The 20,289-nt window shown below is 58.4% G+C and overlaps 1 protein-coding gene and 1 long non-coding RNA gene across 6 annotated transcripts; one reads left to right on the top strand and one right to left on the bottom strand.

Annotated features, from left to right (window-relative positions):
• Window positions 1-4,722, bottom strand: LOC123817120. Its single transcript, XR_006785379.1, has 3 exons — window positions 4,602-4,722; window positions 3,606-4,081; window positions 1-928 (listed from the first exon to the last, which is right to left on the bottom strand). It is a non-coding gene; the product is annotated as an uncharacterized LOC123817120 (long non-coding RNA).
• Window positions 4,479-18,161, top strand: SGCA (sarcoglycan alpha). 5 transcript variants are annotated; one of them, XM_045836615.1, is made up of 10 exons: window positions 4,479-4,695; window positions 5,540-5,659; window positions 5,807-5,917; window positions 6,091-6,163; window positions 6,483-6,681; window positions 7,975-8,137; window positions 8,976-9,184; window positions 9,407-9,433; window positions 14,120-14,311; window positions 14,601-14,746. In XM_045836615.1, exons 2-9 carry the CDS (start codon window positions 5,627-5,629, stop codon window positions 14,298-14,300), a joined length of 996 nt encoding a protein of 331 aa, XP_045692571.1. In that variant the 5' UTR covers window positions 4,479-4,695; window positions 5,540-5,626; the 3' UTR covers window positions 14,301-14,311; window positions 14,601-14,746. The 5 variants fall into 5 exon arrangements, with proteins under 5 accessions (XP_045692571.1, XP_045692569.1, XP_045692570.1 ...); XM_045836613.1 differs by lacking the exon at window positions 14,601-14,746 and adding an exon at window positions 14,785-18,161 and having other exon boundaries at window positions 4,484-4,695; window positions 5,763-5,917; XM_045836614.1 differs by having other exon boundaries at window positions 4,484-4,695; window positions 5,763-5,917; window positions 14,606-14,746.
• The last annotated feature ends 2,128 nt before the right edge of the window (window positions 18,162-20,289 follow it).

Here is a 20,289-nt window from a genome sequence, read left to right as displayed (position 1 = left end):
TCAGAGATTTTCTTTATTTTATTTTCCTAATCCTTCTATTCCTGAGTGGTAGCTCCTAAACCCGACTTTTCCCAGCTCTCAGGCTGCACCAGTGGGCTGGCCCCGGGCAGATGGCCTTGCACTGTCAGTTATAAATAAATAAGAGGCCCCTTACTTTCTCCAGAGCTTTACAGTTTACAAAGCACTTTTGCTTCCGTTATTTCATCGACCCTCATTGGTCCCTTTTTACAGAGAGAAAGTGTCTCAGTGGCTCTGGACTTGCCGTCCACAGTCCTGGCTGTGCAGGATACTGTTCTGTAGGACCTCGGATGGCCCCTCCCCTTCTCCGTAAATTGACAAGTTTGGCCCAGGGAGGGTCTCGGGCAGTCTCGAACTCACGACGGACCACGTCGGGCGGCCACCGGGCTCAAGGAACGAACACCTTTGAGGGCTGAAGTCCACCAGTAAGAAGGGAGGAGACTGGATATGCTTAGGTCCTCAGGCAGGTGCCCCCAAATGTCGTGGGCGGGTGGGGGGGGGTGACTGGGGAAATACAGAGATGTCCTTGGAAGGCCGAGGGTTGACACAAATGATGGAGAGGGTGGGGAAGAGGGCATTGTGTCCAGCCCCCTGACTCCATGCGGGTTCCCTCCCCCGTTTGGAAGAACATCCTTTGGACCCGGAAGGGGAGGAAGAGGTACAGCTAGAGGCGTGGGTCCCCTCCTCCGTCACTCCCTCTAGTCGCCGCGTTCTGACGCGCATCCCCCACCCGGGGCCGGGCGCTCGGCAACCACCCAGGCTCTCCACTCCGCGCCGGCTGCCAACCCCGCGAGCTGTCCTCAAGTTGCGCAGGCGCAAGTCCGGGCTGGAGCCGACGGGTGCGCCCTCTCGTGGCGAGATGATCGATTGCACCCCTTTGTTGTTGCGCTGGGAGCGGCGAAGAGGCTGGCTGAGAAGGATGTGGGTGGAGTCTAGTTAGCAGAGACGACTATCAGATCACAATGACGGGAATCTCTTTCCTTTGTCCCTCATGATAACATGTAATCCTCCGTTTTATTCACAGACGAAGAAAATATGGCACTCAGAGAGCAAGAGACAGGTCCGTAGAGACGGAAGTCGGATGTGACAAAATTGGGAAGAAGATGCATTCATTCAATCCATCATTATTCACTCAGCAAACATTCACTGGGATGGGGAAAGAGAGGTACAAAGGACCGGGGAGAATAACTGAGACACTGAAGGGCCAAGATCCGGCAGAAATCTGGGGAGACAGGTGCAGATGGCAAAGTAGCAGGGACAGAGACCCAGCTAGCTGAGGGCAGGACAAGCTTATGGGGCAATGCTGAGAGAGGCAGAGAGTAGAGACCCGACCCTCCAGCACCTGAGATGGATGGATGCTGCAAGTGGTGAGGACCAAATTGGCAGCTGAAGACGGGACACTTTAGCACCAAACACTGGTCACAACGTATTGAAGCAATCGAATATGTTCAAAGCCATAAATTCATAATTGTGCTACTAACTTTAAAAAGCTAATTGGTCACCGTTTAGAGGATGGTAGGGAACCAACTCATTATTTGGAAATTGGTGAACACAGGAATAGAGTCAAGCATTTATCCCGTCTTTCCTACATGAGCTGTGTATCATCCCACAACCAACTAGGAAGTAAGGGGCAGTTTTTCTGTGTAGAATTGTTCCAGGTAATGAAGGAAAGAGTGACTGAATTTGAATATCACCATTTTGTTTAAACAAATGGGTGGGTGGATGAGGCACCAAGATCAATGGCCACTGTGCCTCTGGGTGGAAGAAGGGGACTGGTCCAAGGAAAGGAAACCTACACCTGATCAGGGCTCTTGACCCAATTACAGTTTATGAAAAGTGGCGATGTGCAGGAAATACAATTTACAAGAAGTGCAGAGGTCAGAGGGACACCAGAAAGAACGCCACAGAGATGCAATCAGCAAAACTCAGACTGTGGAAAATTATGCAACAAATAACCTGGCTCCCTCAAGGAAAAAGAGAAGAGAGAGAGAGAGAGAGAGAGAGGGAAGAGGAGAGAGAGATGGAGCAGGAACCTGTAAAGAGATTTAGAGGTCCTCTCAATCAGTTTCAGTGTGTACATTTTATTTGAATCCTGATCCAAATACACCATTAAAAAAAGACATGATAAATTGGAAATTTGAACTCTATAGATCTGATATTAAGGAATTATTAACTGTGAGGTCTACTCCTGTGATTAGATACAATACTTGTGATTAGGTTAAAAAATGATTCTCTTCCAGAGGTACATACTGATGTGTTGACAGAGGTGATTGAACAGGAGGGGGAGATCGGGAGGGGTATGGGTGAAACCAGGTGGGCTGAGAACCGACCGTTGAAGCTGGGTGATGGCTATACTGGGGCTCATTATATGACTCTATGTATCTGTTTTATTTAAATATTTCTAAAATATGTGGATAGATGCTGCGCTGTGACTCTTCTCCCTACCTGCAGGCCCCAATGAAAAGAAGGTGCTGAGTGTCCCAGCAGCAGACTGCTGTGAGGAGGGCAGGTCCCCTGCTGGGCCAGGGGAGCCGTTCAGGGCACTTCCAGCTGGGCCCTGACACAGTCCCTGGTTCCCCTGGTTTTGGGGGAGGGAGAGAAGCATCATTAAGGAAGTCTGGCCTCTCTGGGCCAGGTGGCACTGAGTTCGGGCACTGCCACCTTAAGACAGCTGAGGGTATGAGTGGGTGACTCCAAAAATAGCAAAGGAGGAGGGGTGGGGGGAGGGAGGGAGTCACATGGTGCTGCTGAGGGGCTGGGGCCTGGGCAGCTGGCCCTGCTCTGGCACCTCCGCCTGCTCCCCCAGGGCCCTCGGACTCTGCCTCTGCCTCCAGAGCCCTTCCGCCTCTCACCCTCCACCTCTGAGCAGGCAGAGAGGGGCCAAGGTGACTCTGGGTCAAACACCACCCTGCCCAAGAGCCCGGGTGGATGCTGACTCCGGAATTTGCTGGCTCTCTAGGGACAGGCGGGACAGTCAGAGGAAGGGAAAAGGACTAAGTCACCTGCTCACCAGACACCCCAGTCTGCAGGCCACCCCCTGCCGCTTCAGGCTACCTACCCAGGGCAGAGCCTAGATATCCTTGCAGGGCCCTTGGTCACGGGGGTGAGGTGGTGATGTCCTTTTCCCAAGGTCAGCAGGGATGCTCCAATGGGCACCAAGAATTGTGGAAACCTGGCATCTGTGAGCTCCTGCCTCCTTCTGAGGGCAGCTGGGGGGTATGGCCCTTACCCGCTCTGAGTGGGAAGTCCCCAGAAGGAAGGTACCCCCCTTCACACCCACACTGGGGTCCTTCAGCGGATGCAGAAAGAAGGGGAAGAAGCGCCGTGGATTGAGTCAGGCCTGGGCTGAGTGCTTTATGTGCATTCAGCTGGTCAGCAGTGTGGCCTTGGGGAAGTTATACCCTCTCCGTGCCTCAGTTTCCTCATCTGCAAATGGGGACAATGGTAACTCCTACCTCATGGAACTGCTGTGAGGTGGAGTGAGTTACTCTATGTAAATACATGTCAAACCTGCAGCACGGAACAGGCAGGGCTTGGCTGTCACTGCCCACCAGCGCGTGAGCCCCACCTGGCCAGGGTCTGCTCACCTCTGCCTCCTGGGCGCCTGCTCCAGAGTAGGTGCTCCATGAACTTGTGCCGACTTCGTGATGTTGTGGATTCTTCACAAGGACACGGAGAGGCAGGCGTCGTCGTCGTGGTGGAAACAATGTCCAGGGAGAGCGACCTCTGTCAAGGCCACATCTCCAGGAAGCGGTCGAGGTGCTTCACGCCCAGGCCCGCGGGCCTCTCAGCCTGTGCCCCGCTCCACTGCCGCCCCCTGGCTGGTCCTGTCTGGGCACCTCTCTCCTTTCAGACCTGGGGGATGCGTTGGAGGACCCTGGACTGGGGCTGAGAGCTGGGCGGGCAGGCACCCCGCGTGCTGTGGAGGAAGCTGCCGCAGGGTCCCCCGCACCTGGTCGTTGTCAGGACCTGGGCCAGGATCCAAAGAAAATAAGATCCTGCTTCACCCCACAAAGCTGTGTGGCTGGGCTGTCACAGGGGTTGAGGGGCCCTCCTGCTGGGCCTAGGGGAGAACAGAAAGGTTCAGGGAGGAGAGGATGCCAGTGAGCGGAGGTTTGCCGGCCGGACGAGGGCAGGAGGGGAGCCCGGCAGAGGGCGCAGCGTGGGCAGAGTGTGCAGATGGGGGACAGCATCTCAGACTGGGGGGCGGCAGAGTGGGGCTGGGCAGAAGCCTGGGGTGGGGTGGGGTGGGGTGGGGTGGGGGGCAGAGGAGGGGATTCTAGCCTGGATGGCCAGGGCCAGGAAAGGCCTGAAGGCCCCCAGCAGCTCGGGAACTCGGAGCGAGGGGAGCCATGAAGGTTTCCACTGGGCGGGGGCAGGGCGGGGTGCTGTGGCTAGGAAACACACTCTGGCCACTGGGAGGGTGATCCAGGGGAGCTTGTCACGTGAGGAGGGTGTCCACCCCAGATTCAGCTCTGGGTGGGGAAGGGAGGGCTCCACTGGCTGAGCAAGGGCCCAGCTGCTCTGGGGCACCTCCCGTCCCTCCCCCGGCCCTGCTCCAGGCCCCTGTCTCCGTCACTCACAGGGTGCCTGTCTCTGTCACTCCGTCACCGTCACTGGGGCCGCCTGGCTGGGCCGCCATGGCCGCTGCGCCTGTCTGGACTCCTCTCCTTGTGGGCAAGTCGGGGCCTCCTTCGGGGCGAGGCCCGGGGTGAAGGGGTGGGGTTTAGTTGTGATGACAGGGAAACAGGGGAGTTCCTCCGAGGAGGAGGCTTCTGGGGTGAGGCCGGGGTCAGTAGGAGTGTGTGTGTGTGGGGGGGGGGTGCTGGTGGGAGGCCCAGGGGACTGGAGCTGGGAGCTGGGACACGGGGCTGGAGCTCTGAGGGGTGGGCCCGAGAGCAGGAGAGTCGTGGGCCCTTTAACGGGCTGCCTGGCTGCTTCTCCCTGGGCCCCGGCTAAATTCGGCCCGGGGTGGGGGGGTGGGGGGTGGGTGGGACCTGCGGAACACCTTTCCCTGGGCTCCTATGCACCTCCGGTGGGGGCCTGCTCCCCTGTATGTGAGGGGAGGTGGGTGAGGGTCCACGAATGGCTGCCCCCCTCCCCCGAAGGCCCCTCCCCTTTCCCCGCACCCCCAGACTCTCAGACATTCGCCGAGGGGCTCTTTTCCAAGTTCCCTAACCACACACACACACACACACACACACACACACTCACGCACTCACGCACTCACGCACTCCACCCCCTCCCAGCCACACCTCCGCCTCTACCCATTGTGACCCCCAACAGGGGCCTTAAATTAGAATCGGAGGCTCCATGAATTCAAGCCAAACTGAGCTCTGGTCTCATCACTGGTCAAGTGTGTGACACCTCCAGGGCCCTACTCTGTCCTTTCCCGGGAGCCAACAAAGGAGCCCCCTCCTCTCATACACTTCTGGTCCCTTAGGGGTGCCAGGGTCATGGTGGGGGAGGGGAGCCCCAGGCTGAGGCCGAGACCAGCTGGGGGGCTGTGGGGTCCGCACAGGTCTCCTGGCAGGGCTGGGGGGCACCGAGGCCCAGCAGACCACTCTGCACCCGGTCGTGGGCCGTATCTTCGTGCACACGCTGGACCATGGAACCTTCTTCAGCCTTCCTGAGCCTGGCGGTGAGTGGGGCCTCCTGGGCACTGCGGTGGGTTGGGCAAGCCTGGCGCGTGGCTGGTGAAGGCTCCTGTCGTGTCTCCAATGCCCTCTCCTCCCTTCCACCAGCCGACCCGCCCACTGTCTCTGTCACCTACCATGCCCACCTCCAGGGTCACCCAGACCTGCCTCGGTGGCTTCGCTACACCCAGCGCAGCCCCCACCAGCCTGGTTTCCTCTACGGTAGTCCCACCCCAGAAGATCGTGGACGCCAGGTCATTGAGGTACCAGCAGGGACCCCAGTGGACTGTGTCACACGTGGTGGTTCATTCGTGTTCATTGACACTATTTACACGCCTCTAATCTGTGAGTGGCTCAGCCCTTTCCTGCCAGGCCCCAGCTGTACCGCCTTTCTCCGCTAACCCCACCCCTCGGGCCTCTTCCCGGCCCCCTGCAGGTCGTAGCCTACAACCGGGACAGCTTCGACACCACCCAGCAGAGGCTGGTGCTGTTGATTGGGGACCCAGAAGGTACTACCTACCCCGCCCCACCCACACCCCATCAGCAACAGTCTTGAAGCATCTCCCCTGGAGGGGGTGTGTGGAAGGGAAACCTTGGAGAGGAATGGGGAGCAGGGCATCTTGGAAAGTCTCTGGAGTTGTAATCCCGGCTGCTCTGCTGGCAGCTTGTGGGTGTTGGGGAAGGGCCTTTGGCATCTGTGATCAATAGGGTGTCAGGGAGGAAGGAAGGAGTCTGAGGGGACATAGGGAGGAGCTCGGGTGCAGGGAGGCTTGGGAAGGGTCTCTGCAGGGCCGGGTGCAGCCTGAGGTGCGGACCGGATGCTTCCAGGCCCCCTGCTGCCGTACCAGGCTGAGTTCTTGGTGCGCAGCCATGACGTGGAGGAGGTGCTGCCCTCGACACCTGCCAGCCGCTTCCTCACAGTCCTGGGGGGGCTCTGGGAGCCGGGAGAGCTCCAGCTGCTCAACATCACCTCTGCCTTGGACCGTGGGGGTCGTGTTCCCCTTCCCATCGAGGGACGCAAGGAAGGGTAGGCACGCAACCTAGGAGGGCCTCCTGAAGGAGGCAGTTTGCCTTCTGTCTGGGTGCTAGGCACAGAACATGGGTCTCCCTAATTTCCAGGTGGGGCTTTGCCCACCTTTGCACCTCCTCACCGTGGTTCTGCGTGTTTTTCCATAAACATCTTTGCTGCAAGCATTTTGACCACGAGCATTTTTGCTGCAAACATTTCCTCTGCCTAACTAATTGGCCACGAGGCAATTTTGCTATAAAAGATGAAAGAAAAATAAAAGAGAGACATTAAAAAAGACATAATGAAACATGAAAAATTAATAATAAAATAAAAGACTTTATTGCAAAAAATGAAAATGCATTCTTTTTGGAATCTTCCCTTCATAGTATTATACATTTTTTTGACTGTTGATTACTCTTGTTTGGCATTGCATTTTTTTCTGTTCTGCTAAAACTTCTTCCTTAATTAAGGGAGGCATCAGCCCTGGCTGGTGTAGCTCAGTGGATTGAGCATGGGCCTGCAAACCAAAGGGTCACCAGTTCAATTCCCAGTCAGGGCACATGCCTGGGTTGTGGGCCAGATCCCCAATAGGGGATGCGTGAGAGGCAACCACACATTGATGTTTCTGTCCCTTCTTTCTCCTTCTCTTCCCCTCTCTCTAGAAATAAATAAATAAAATCTTAAAGAGAGAGAGAGAGAGAGGCATCAGTTTCCAACTAGAGTCGATAAATTAGCAGTGCCTCTTTCATTCGTGCATGGCTGGGTAAACTTTTGGTTTTGAGAGGTGGCAAGGACAACTGTACTCCCTGAAGGATTTGCAAGCTGAGACGTGGTTGTTTTCTAGCTGAGGATGCCATCTGGCTTCACATGTGCCTTTGCAGCCTGGCTCCTGGGGTCGTTGTGAATGCGCACTGTCTCAGACCACCACGTCTGCTTGGCGCTGTGCGGACCACTGGGAGGGCTAAGACTTGTCTCACGATGAGAGTTCTGGGAGGAACTTTGTCAATGGAGACGTGAAACCAAACCGACAAACTGCATTAAGTCCGCTGGAGTAAACCAAGCTGCCGAGCAGTCCACTTGCCTCAGTCAATTAGTTCGCAGAGAATGTGCTCGTGGCAGAGATGCTTACTAGGAAGCTTGCGGACATGCCTCCCTAGGCCCGTCTACACCTCCTAGTTCCACGCACTGGCCCCTCCCTCCAGCCACCCCTCATCTCCCTCTGTCCCTCCCTGCACCCAGGCCCAGGCTACCCTGACCTCCACCTTCCTGCGCCCTCCCCGTTTGCTAACAGCGGCTTTTCTCTGGGCCCAGGGTATACATCAAGGTGGGCTCTGCCTCACCGTTTTCCACCTGCCTGAAGATGGTGGCGTCTCCCGACAGCCATGCTCGCTGTGCCCAGGGCCAGCCTCCGCTTCTGTCCTGCTACGACACCTTGGCCTCTCACTTCCGTGTTGACTGGTGCAATGTGTCCCTGGTGAGGAGAGACCCTGGGGGGCATTCAACATGGCTCTCATCACCATCCGATCCCTGACCCCTTCCCATCTTTCTGATTATTCATATTCTCCCTCTCTCTCCCTCTCTCTCCCTCTCTCCCTCCCTCCCTCCCTCTCTCTCTCTCTCTCTCTCACACACACTTCCACCATCTACCACAAGAGGGCGACAGAGTCCACAACCCAGAGCTCTCTGGCTCCTGAAGGCCCATAATAGTCATTCCCACTATGCGGTTCCAAAACCCTTACCCGACCACCAAAGGCCTCACGTGACAGCTCTGTATGCTTCCTTCTAAGGTGTCACTGAGCAAATCTGCCTGTGGCCCATGTTATAAATCAGAGGCGCTCACCACTGCTCCTTGGTTGTTGAGCGGAAGTATCTGAGGTCCCTAGCAGCCAGGGGCTGGTAACCAGCAACACTCTGCAGCACTGGCTAGGGGCTGGGCTCTAGCATGCCGCCCATTTTATTCTTACAAGCACCCCAGAAGACAGGTACCAGTCTCATTCCAGCTGTCCCGGTTAGGACGCTGAGGCACCCGGGGGTAAGCACTTGTCTGAGCCGAGTTTCGACCCCAGACAGTCAGACCCTGGAGCTGTGTGCTGGGACCAGGCTCCATCCTGCTTCTGAAAATCGCTCTCCTGGATCCCAGTCCAGGGCGTGTCTTGCTGCGTCACCTGAGCTGGGAGAGGCAGGCAGGAAACCTGTCGCATGGGGCCGTAGGTAGTGGCACCCCGAATCCCTGCCCTGTGTCCCCCAGGGAGGGGGGCTGGTCTCTGTGTCCAGCCAGCGGCTCCTGGCTCAGCCCTGGGCTCTCTGAGCAGGTGGATAAGTCGGTGCCAGAGCCTGCAGACAAGGTGCCCACCCCAGGAGATGGGATCCTGGAACGTGACCCCTTCTTCTGCCCACCCACGGAGGCCACAGCCAGGGACTTCCTGACCGACGCCCTGGTCACCCTCCTGGTGCCTCTGCTGGTGGCCCTGCTGCTCACCCTGCTGCTGGCCTATGTCATGTGCTGCCGCCGGGAGGGACGGTGAGTGCTGGGGACAGAGGGCAGGGAGGGCCCCGAGGCTGGTGCTCATTCGTGGAGTCCCGGTGGCACTTGTGCTGTGTGGGGACCCAGACTCCCCAGGGAGTGGGGTGCCCAACCAGAAAAGGAGGGGGGCCCTTTCTAGGTGACTCAGGGCTCAGGTCCTGCCTGGCACCCGGGGTGGGGGGTGGATGACAGTTAATCCCTTTCCCTGCTTTTCCACAGGCTGAAGCGAGACCTGGCCACCTCTGAGTGAGTAAAGGGGGAGCTGGGGGCTGGGCGGGAGCCTCCGGCCCCACTGCGGCGGGGGGGGGCCTCTAGCCTCCATGAGAAGCATAGACAGACCAGATTATTCGGAGATGATGGGGGCCACCCTTGGTCTCAGAAATCCAGTCCTGGGCTGGCTGGATGCTGGGCCTCACTAATCCTGGCTTGGTCTTCTGATGTCTTCGGTTTCCATGGAAGAGTCTAACAGGGGATGGGGCAGGGGAGGGGACCTGGTCAGGCTTGGGAGGGTCTTCTGCCACCCTGAGGAAAAAGGTTGGAGAAGCAGCCTGAGGGGCTTACAGCACACCTGTGCTCACACTCATGTTCACACCCACTTGGCTATGGATTCGACGCTTGGGCTCCAGCCCGGGTTCTGCCACACACTCACTGTGACCCTTTCTGGCCTCGGTTGCTGTGCCCGTGGTGTGGTGAGACCAGCTCATGCCTCTGGGTGTTTCCCATTCATGAAGCCCTTCCTAAGTCCATCTCGCCCTTAAGTTGCCTTTAATTTGCTCAGGTTTCCCCTACCCATGGCCCCACCCCCCTCCCTGCCCCAGCAGAACCCCAAAAAAGACTACAGGAGGCAGGAGTTAAATAAGTCAGGCTCCTTTTATTGCCACTGCTCTGAGCCTGCGGTGGGCCTGGCCCCTCTGCGAGTTTCTCTGGGCCTGCCTCGTTAATTGCGGCGGCATTTGGCCGCCCTGCGAGCCCCCTTGATTAGCCGCCTGTGTCCCTGTTTGGAGCTCAGTAGAAACCTCCGCTGCCCAGACCGGCGCTGCCCAGACCGGCACTGCTTCTGCTGTCCCCGTCCTTTGGCCTCGAGCTTGAACTTGGAGGCCTGCTTCTTGTTCATGCGGAAGGAGCCTGAGGTCCCCTTGCTGGTCACCCGCTTGAGTATGCCCTTGTCCACCAGCCTCTTGAGCACTTTCTTGAAGCGCCAGGCGTTGCGGGTCATGTTGTAGCCCGTGGTGATGAGAGCCTTCTTCAAGGTGGTCAGGGACACACGGCTGCGTCCCCCCTTGTCCGCCATAACCTCCAGGATCACTGTACATATGCTGGGCTTTCTGCAGGCTTTGGGGCAGGCGGCGCGGCACCCAGTCTGGCTCTTGCTAGGGACTCCCGACACATCGGCCTGCTGGCCTGCACCGAGGGCGCTGTTGGAGGCCGAGGGTACAGAGGAGGGTGGCATCAAAGTGTCTTTCTGCATCCCTTCCTCGGGGGGCTGAAGGGGACTGGGTGCGAGGACCTCCAGGATGGCGGCTGGATTCTGCAATCGCTGGCTCCTCTGTGGGTGGGATGCGTCCCAGTCTCTGTCGCCCTCAGAGGCTTCGTCCTAGGGCTCCGGCTCAAGCCTTCCTCTGAGTGGCCAGGAGGAGGGCCAGGGGTGAGCACCCACGGCTGGCCTCAGCAGACTTGTGCCTCGGGAGCAGGGGGTGGGAGGCTTACCTCTGTGGTGACCTCAGGGGGACATTATGAGGCCACCAGAATCCTGCGAGGGTCACAATGGCCCCACTGCTCCCTCCTGGGAGGGGAGGACAGGAGATGCCAGGTGCCCTGGGTGGAGGGCTGTGGACCCACACCTGTGTGCATGTATATGCGCAGTTTCGGGGTGCTCTGCGGCCCCAGTTTTAAACCCACCATTTTCAGCCCCCACCTCACCCCACGGGGCTGAGAAATACAAACATTTTTAGTTCAGAATTACACCGACATTTATTTATCGACATGTATACCGAATAAGTTTCCAGAGTGAGTAAAATAATTCCTCGATCTACCTCAGTTGATGTAATTCCTTGATCGAGTTTCTATACAAAGGAATGAACAGGTTATTTTTTTTCTATTTTCATTTTTAACTGATAGAATTTTTTCTCCCGTGGAGGTCAGTGATTTTTCCACGTCAGTTTTACACGGGAGATTTTGTTGCTCCATTTGTTTGGCCTGTGCCAAATTTGATCAATTACATCTTCTGCCACTGTGATTGTGGACATCCTCTTCTGACCGGGCATTTCCACCGCGTCCAGCTTTTCTGGGGCAGTGTTTTAAAAATTAACTTTTTAACTTTTTAAATTATTTGTTGATTTGAGAGAGAGAGAGAGAGAGAGAGAGAGAGAGAGAGAGAGACGTGACTTGTTGGGCTAGCTGTTGCACCCGTTCACGCATTCATGGGTTGGTTCTCCTATGTGCCCTGGCTGGGGATTGAACCCGCAACCTTGGCCCACGGGGACACCGCTCCAACCAACTGAACCACCTGCCCAGGGCCTGCGTCAGTTTTGCGGCTCGGATGGCATCTAGATCTGTTTCTTCCTCCTATTTTGGGTCGATAACCAATTTTACCACGTGCGATGTTAGCCCTTGCTGGTTTGGATTTTCTGATTTATTTCGACGAAATCATTTTTTTTATCTTGAACAATGACTACCATTTTTCAAATTATCCACAAATTGTGATTCTGCTGCTTGCTTTTCACTCATGTCAGATTTATTGGTTGGGAACTCCCGCGGTCTCAGCCCTCTGCGGCCCAGGGGGCAGAGCGGGGCGGGGCGGGGCAGAGCGGGGCGGAGCTCCGGTTGTTCCGGGGCTGAGCTGCCGGTGGTGGTGGTGGTGGTGGTGGTGGTGGTGGTGGTGGTGGTGGTGTGTGTGTGCGCGCGCGTGTATAGGAAGTCTGCCCCTTTGTTTCTTCTTCTGCCCAAGTGCTGATGCAGGAGGACTGTGAGGAAAGGCACCTCAGCTCTGGCTTCTGGAAAAACACCCCCAGAACATTTTTCCACCTGTGTGTGTTGCCAAAGTAACGAGACACAGATGTGGCGCTGGGCGTGGGGAGGGGGCCATTAACTGCAGCCCTTCCCCCACCGGGGCGTGGCCTGCCTGGCAGTCTCCAGCCCTCAGCATCCACACGCCTCTTGCAACCCCCGCTCCCCAGCCTTCCCTTGCCTGGGAATGGAAAATTGTGTTTTGAATAACTCCACTTGCCAAATTCCAGACTCAAGAGCTCATTTTGACCCTCCCCTAGCCTTAGAGGGTGACTCCGCCTCCTCCCGTTAGCCAGACGGGACTATGCCCTCCTCTTTCCAGGAGCGTGGCCCGCTCCGCAGGACGCTGGAAAGTCCTTCCCGGAATCTAATCTGCCAGGCTCTAGCTGGAGTCTGTGTCCACGAATTGAGGCTTGGACATAAGTGGGGATCACTTGTCCTCCCCTGCTCCTCGGTCGTTCCGAAGCAGGCAGGGCCCCTGCCTGGGGCCCCAGCCCTTTAAGAAAACCAAGACTTATTGCTTGTAATGAAGAGCCCAGGCTGGCTGGCTGGCTGGCTCTCTGTCCTGGCAACGAGGTAGTCAAGGAAGATCTCCCCAGGCCGGGCCCCACACATGTGGGTGGGTTTGTGCAGAAGGGATTGGAATCATTCTTCCACTGAAGGCCAAGTGTATCAGGCCTCCCTGCGCTGGAGGGCAAGTGGGCTCGCCTTGATAAAATAACACCAATGATCGCGGTAGCAACCAGAGATTCCCTGTAATAATAGCTACCACCTGATGCATGCTGATCAGGAGACATTCTGTTTTCCTGTGGGAACTCATTTCATTGTGTTATCGTCGTGGAAACAGTGGCACAGGGAGGTTAAGTAACTTGTACAAGGTCACATGGCCAGGAAGCAGTAGAACTCACATTCGAACCTAAAGCAAGTCTTCATGCTTGACCTTGGCGCTGCCCTGCTTGTCAGAATGAAGGAAAGCTTGCCCCGGACAGCAGGAAGTGAGCCCGTGAGAGCGTCAAGCCCTTGACAATGAGGCTGAGCCTTCTGAGGAGAAATAGGACCTCGCGCTCCGAGAGAGGGCTGATGGTGGAGCCATCAGCCCTCTCAGGCCTGTGGAGGGGCGGAGCTTGGTGCAGGCCTCAAGAAGCCTTGGTTTGAAACAAGGACAGGGGGACAAGACTGTGTCTGGAGCTAGTCAGTGCCAGGGGCTGACTGGGGTGCAGCAGTGGGGGGAGAGGCCAGTGCACAAAGGGAGAGGAGGACAGGCCCGAGGAGCCAAAAGGACACGGTCAAGGCCTGGCAGGACTCGGGGAGCCAGCTTGGACAGAAGCTCGGAGGTGGGAAAAGGGGGAGGGTGTAGGTTCGCCAGACTCAGACAGGGGTGGGGGAGGGCAGGAGGACTGGATGTGCATGGTAGGAGAGAGAATTAGGCGAGGGAGCTGCGTGCTAGAGGGGACCTAGAGGATCATCAGAATGTGAAGACAGAAAATAAAGCTCAGCACACGCCGGCCTGTAGAAATACAGATGCACCGTGGGCGTCCACATCTCAGCGTCCTGGGAGCTCTGTCCACATGCCAGGCAGTTTCCCAGACACTCACTGAATCCCACAGCCAGCCTAGGGGGTGGGCTGTCTTGTTAGACCCATTTTACAGGCGAGGAAACTGAGGCACAGAGTGGTGAAGCACCTTGTGAAGGACGCATAGCTTTGAAAGCAGGCTGCTACACCCGGAGCCTGTGCCTCAGCCACTGGCACTGAGCTGGCACCACAGAACTTCCTGTTTGTCCCCGCCCCCCACCGTTGCATGTGTCACTCTCTCCCTGGGTAACACGTAGGGAGACTGCAGGGGGCTCAGAGGCAGTGCCAGGCTGAGCCCCAAGCTTGGGGGCGGATCCCTAGAGCCGACAACTCTGCCGGTCCTGCACCCCCAGCATCCAGATGGTGCACCACTGCAGCATCCTCGGGAACACGGAGGAGCTGCGGCAGATGGCAGCCAGCCGAGATGTGCCCAGGCCGCTCTCCACCCTGCCCATGTTCAACGTGCGCACGGGTGAGCGGCTGCCTCCCCGCGTGGACAGTGCCCAGGTGCCCCTCATCCTGGACCAGCACTGAGGGCCTGCCAGGTGGGTCCAGCAGGGCGGTGCCGGCCTTATTCCTGGGAACAAGGTGGGCTCTGCCTCAAGGCTGGGGCAGGTGGTGGGGGGTGTGGGAGGTCTGGGGGGGCACATAGACCTGCCGCCCCACCAAGGCGGCAGCGAGGGGCCGCTCAGCAGCGCCAGGGCTGTGCCCCATGATGCCAAGTCCTCGGGGCCAGCGTGTCAGGGCAGGGGAGGCAAGAGAACCAGGGCCTGGGCCTCCCCTCTTGCTCCAGCTCCAGCCCTGGCCTCATCCTCCCTTCTCCTACGACTGCAGAGCAGCCCCCAACCCAAGGCCGCATCCTTCCTCCTGACTCTGGCGCCTGGCCCGGAGGGCTCCACGCTCGGAACAAGGAGAGAGACGGAAGTGGGGTGGCGTAAGGGTGTCTGGGGTCGGAACCCCCAGAATAATAAACACCTGCAGTCTGCTCATCTGTTGCTGCCCCATTTCTCCTCTGCAGCCTCCCCCAGCCCTCACAGCCCGTTTACTCACTTCCTCCTGGGAGCCCTCCGAGGTAGCCGAGGTAGCCGAGGGCTGCTGGCCCGCCCTCTGGACTCAGCGTGTGGCCGTTTCCTCAAATTCTCTGGCGCCGGTCTTCATCCTCACAGAACCTCACAACGAGGGATTACTGGATCATTTACAGACAAGGAAACTGAGGCCCAGGGAGAGAGAGTGACTTACCCAAGGTCACAGAGCAAGCAAGCGTCAGAGCTTGGATTCACACCGGGCGCGTCTGCCTGTCCCTGGAGGGAGGGCTGAGAGGTGCTGGGAGTGGGGGATCCAGGCTCTCTCCGGCCCAGATCCCAAGAGGGAGGGCCCCTTGGTAAGTCATGTCGGGAAAGAACCCGATGTAGCCATGGAAAGAGATGTCGGGACGCAGGACCCTGGCTGCCCAGACTCAACGCCCCCTGCCTGGGGGGCTCCTCCAGGGGCTTCTTGGTGTGGTCCCCAAGGGCACCCTGGAGAGCTCAGTGGGCCAGGAGGGAACCCCAGCCTGTTTTCCCCAGGTGGTGACGACCAGAGCAGGCTGCCGTCCGGGCCACCAGCCTCCAATGTGGCTGCCCCCTTGGGAGGACACACCCGAGAGGGCTCAGAGAAAGGATGCAGCCCGGGTGCTGGCTCCAGGCGGCAGCTGCAAGAGAATCCAAAGGAGGAGGGCAGGACGTCAGCCCGGTGCCCCTGTGCCTCCAGATCCCCTTTTTAGTTCTGTGCACGGCTCGGGTGGACCTCGGGGACCCACCACTGCTCTGGAACTGACTCTCAGCCGTTCTTCTCCACCCCCTCTCAGCCCACCCTCCACCCCTCCACCCTCTCCAACCTTTCCCCTCTCCCCAGGGGTGGTGAGCAGGGCCATGGAGATGCACTGGGAGTTCCCCCTCACCCGAGACGGGGCCCAGGCTTGGGCTGGCGGGCTGGGTGGACCGGACCATGTCTGCAATCTAACGGAGGTGGCCCCCGGCCAAGGATTCCTGAGGAGGGTTGCTTCTCTGAATACTGTGTCCCAGTGTTCAGAAATGGATAGACAGAGGGGTCACAAGGGCCCCCAAATTGTCCTTGTACCCCCTTCTTTCTCTCCCCAGAATCCCTATCTTCAGAATCCATCCCGAATCCATCCCCCGCTAGGCCTCCACTCTAACCTTCCCAGTCCCCCACCAGGGTCTCACTCCTGGACCCCACACTACAGCCCCCCCTGGTCCTCCCCACTTCCTCCCTGCCCACCAGTCTCCTCTCCAACAGCAGCTGGGCCCATCCTTTAAAAGGGAAAATCAGGGGTCTTATCCTGTGCTCTCAACTCCCAGTGGGTGCACAGGCCTGTCCACCTCCCTGACCTCGGCACCTCACTGTCCCTCCACTCTCCGGCTGCAGCCACACTGCCCTGCCTGCTGGCATACTTGTTTCAGGCCTTGGCCTCTGCTCTGCCCCCTGGCAGGACCCCAGGTCCCCTGCAGCCCACGCAATGAATGGCCTCCTCCTTGCAAATTCAGATCCTCAGAGAGGCCGTGCCCCCCCTCGGAGAGCCCCAGCTGGCCCGGCCTCGGGGCACCAAGCACTCCCCACTCTCTGAGAAAGTCTGTTCTGTTTGCTGCCTTGTGGGGGTCTTAAACTCTGGGAGGGCAGGATTCTGCGTGCCCCCAGGGGGTGCAGTGCCCACACACAGCAGGCACTCTGGAAAGATGTTCTGAAGGAAGGAGGTCTGGTTGCTCAGAGCTCGGTTGCCCCTCACTGGGCAAAGAGGGTGAGCAAAGCCATTGCTAACGCTTCTATCACGACGTTCTGCGTGACACCCCCAGCCCCGCCCCCGGGGGCACCCCATACCCAGTAGTTAATCCCATAAGCATCTGTGGAGGCTGGCAGCGGCTCAGCGTGTGGGCACTGAGAGGGCTCCACAGACGTTTGTTGCAGACACGGGTCTCTGGGTGTCCGCCCCCAAGCACACGGGTTCTCTGGCAAGCAGGTGCCTCTGACTTCTCATCTGCAATTTCCTCCTTTCTCTGGGGGCCCCTCCTCTGGCCGAAAACTAGGAGCTGCACAGAGCCTGCTCAGTGTGGACTCTCCAGCAGCTGGCCTGCAGTCTGGGGCAGCTCCTCCCTGAATTCTACCCCCTTGGGGAGGGGGCAGCCCTCTGTGCTCCCACCTCGGATCTCTGCCTCCTTCCTGTGCCAGCCAGGACTGGAAGAGTCCAAGGCCAGCCCCTCGCTCGCTTCCCTCTGCTTCCCTGCTCTGCCTTGGGGTCTTGGCAGCACCTTGCCCTGCCCTCTTCCCTCGCAGCTCCACACAGCAAACAGGAGTCTGGCTGCCGGTCTGGGAGGAAGTGGCCCAGACAAGTAGCGGGGAGGATGGTGCGACTGCAGAGGACACAAGCCGTGCCGGTCATACATGCACACATGCACGCACGCATGCCCAGCCACCCCTGGCAGCACGGGGTGGGCCATGGGCACACTCAGCACCCTCTACACACTGACGGGTAAGATTCCACTGGCAGCCACACCCTGCCCCCTGCCACGGCCAAGGACAAAAAAGCCACAGTGTCCCCCCCACCTCCGCCCTGAGATTCAGTCTCCCCCACGACGCTTGACCTTACACCTTGCTCCACCCTCAGTCCCTGCGATCCTTCAGCAGGCACTGCCCACGTGGCCTGGTGAGCAGCCTCCACCTTCACCCTAAATGGCTCCCACGCACAGCCTGACTCTCGATGTCCTCTCACCACCTCTCAGTCAGCAAGGAGGGTCCCTGCCAGCCGTGGGGACACGGGGCACCGCCTGCGTCCGGTCCCAGCCCTCACCTGCACACTTCTCCTTTATTCTTGAAGCACACACACACTGCACTTCCCAGAGAGTGCCCTTGCTGTAGCTGTTGGGGGCAGGGGCCCGACTGAGCAGGGCTCAAACCCCAGCCTGGCAGCTACTCACAGACATGCATCGGAACTGCCTCGGGCCCGCCTCGGGCCCTTGTGAGAATCTGTGAGGGCCCAGGGAGTGTCTGGCATCGGGCGGCTCCCAAGCATGGAAACATTATTACGTACAAGTACTCACACAATCACCCCAAAACCCGGGGCCTGTGGGACCTCCCTGCCCCCTGAGATCCAGGTTAAGTGGGTTCACTTTCCATTCTGTGCCCTGTGAAGAGTTTGAGCTCTCCCTGTGAGCCTAGGGCGGAGCTGAAACTTGCAGGCTCCTGGGCACAGATCTGCTGCCCAGCGCTGTGCTGTCCGCTGCGGCGGCTGCTGGCCGCCTCTGGCCACGCAGCACTGTGGACGTGGCCGGTCTGAACCGAGAAAGGCTGCCAGGGCAGTGAGAACGATAATCTTGGGGGATAGATCGGATTAAATAAAATAAATTGTTACAGTTAATTTCGCCTGTTTCCTTTCATCATTTTATTATGGCTACTGGAAAATTAAAATGACTTGTTTGGCTCATGTTATGTTTTTATGGGGCAGCGTGGTTTCATCGCTGTTCCCTTATATCCACCCCAGATGCACCCACACCCAGAACCCAGCTCCCACCCCAGCTTCCTCCAGGCCACTGTGCCCGCGTCAGTCTTCCAGAGCCTCGGGGACCGGGACGGGGCTCCCCACAGCAGCAAAGTCACCTAACACTTGATTGTGTGGCCTCCTTGTTCTAAAATGTGTTTTCATCACCACTCCATCCCATCCTCCTCTTCCTCCCACTGTGTCATGCAGAGAAAACCCCACTTTCTCCAGCACCCGCGGGCCCCCAACTCACCTCCATGCGTCCTCTGCAAAGCACTGGAATCTCCTCGCGTCAAGGTCAATTACCTTCCTTGACAAAGGCCAGCCTTCTTCCGGGGCCTCGCCTTCCTGTCCATCTCAGGATGTCGCTCTGCCTCACTTGCCTTCCTCGGGGCACACCCCAGGATGGGGACCCAGGGACACAGAGACAGAGCCACTCACCAGCACTTGCCCTGGGACTGCAGGACAGTGGTCTTCCTTTATGCCCAGCCTCTCCTGATTGTCCCCACACCCTCCCCTCTCCGCCCGCCCCCATTCATCCATCCTCATTGCCCAGACAGACCCTCCCGTGCCCTCTGCTGCACCTAGGCACACCTGTCCCAAATGCTGGACCCATGCGTCCTGGGTTCACACAGGGTTTCTCCTGCCGCCATGTGCGTGGGGAAGCTTTCCCCACATGTGCAAACCCCTCACTCACTCCCAACACGCGTGCAGGGCCTCTGTGAACACGGACACGTCTGCTCACAGGCGGCTGGGCACTCAGAGAGTGAGGCACATTCCCATCCACACAGGGATGGCTGGGTTGGACTTCTCACTGGCTCACACATCACAGCCACCATGCAGCACCCCCCCCCCGCCCACTGTGGGTCCCAGCCCCCCCATCCCGCATACTCCACAGGCCCCTCACCCCAAGTGCCTGCGATCCAGCCAGGAAGCCCCTCCCAAGCTCTCTTCTCCCAAGCCTCACCCGGCTCCACCCAGGAGAGTCTTAAAGGCAGCTGGGAAGCTGAGGCTTAAGGAGATGGGGAGAAAAGGGAGGAAAATCCATCATATTTCGGTCTTAGAAAATCCTGCCAGGAGGTGGGCTCACCTCCCAAAAGGGACCCAGACTTCTGCAAGAGCAGGAAAAAAAATTAAAAATCCAAACAAAGCCTTTTCCCTTCCTGGAATTTCCCATCTGCATCCGACTGAAAAGTCATCATCCACAGGAACGTGGCCCATCTCCTCACAGAGCAGCGAAGGGGAGTCCCTCGGAGCAGGGCTGGGAACGGGCAGCGGGGCGCGGTGCCACCATGAAGGGGCAGGAGGGTCTGGGGGAGCCGGGCGGCGCCGCTGTATTTAGGGCAGCTGTGATGTCAGCGGAAAGGAGGGCTCGAGCTAGTAATGTGACACAATGGCCCCTTTGTCCCCTTCCTCTCGTGCGCTGCACACATACTGCCCTCGCACCACGTGGTACAGGCACTGCCACCGCCTGGGCCCTGAGGTTCGGCGTCGCCTCTGGTAGGGACGTGCACGCGCACGCTCGCGCGCCCATGGCCAGGTTGGCATTCGTACACGTGTAGTGAGAGGCGCATTCGTTCCTCCGCCTAGGGCTGCACTGCCTTGTACGGTAGTGGCTGGCCACAGGTAGCACTTAAAATGAATTACAGAGAAATTGCAATTTAAAATCGAGTCCCTCAGTCACATTATCCATGTGTCCAGGGCTCCACAGCCATGTGGGGCTACGGCCACTGTGTGGACAGCATAGCGGGATGGCACTCGCATCGCTGCAGAAGCACTGGCCCCGCCCCTCCGCAGCCGCCTGCTCGCACTCCCCTCGCACTTGGGGCTCGCTGGGCTTGCTCTTCATCCCGCACTTGCCCGCTCCCTTGCAGGGAGGCGCACACAGCTCCGCATTCTCACCCAGAAGGCTTGCCTCGCTCTCCTCTCCTCTCTGGTCTTCCAGGGCTTATGCGCCGCCCCGGTGCCAGGCCCTCACATCAGCCCCTGGCCTCT

This window comes from Phyllostomus hastatus, unplaced genomic scaffold, assembly GCF_019186645.2.
Source record: "Phyllostomus hastatus isolate PE091 unplaced genomic scaffold, TTU_PhHast_1.1 phas_contig_210, whole genome shotgun sequence".
NCBI classification, from domain to species: Eukaryota; Metazoa; Chordata; class Mammalia; order Chiroptera; family Phyllostomidae; genus Phyllostomus; species Phyllostomus hastatus.
This window is presented reverse-complemented; position numbering and strand designations above follow the sequence as displayed.

Bases quoted from the DNA above. Each gene is read 5' to 3' on its own strand.
- SGCA (XM_045836613.1), top strand. From the start codon at position 4,659: ATGGCCGCTGCGCCTGTCTGGACTCCTCTCCTTGTGG. The intron at 4,696-5,539 runs GCAAGTCGGGGC...GGGTCCGCACAG, and splicing joins CTGGACTCCTCTCCTTGTGG to GTCTCCTGGCAGGGCTGGGG. The intron at 5,660-5,762 runs GTGAGTGGGGCC...CCCTTCCACCAG, and splicing joins CAGCCTTCCTGAGCCTGGCG to CCGACCCGCCCACTGTCTCT.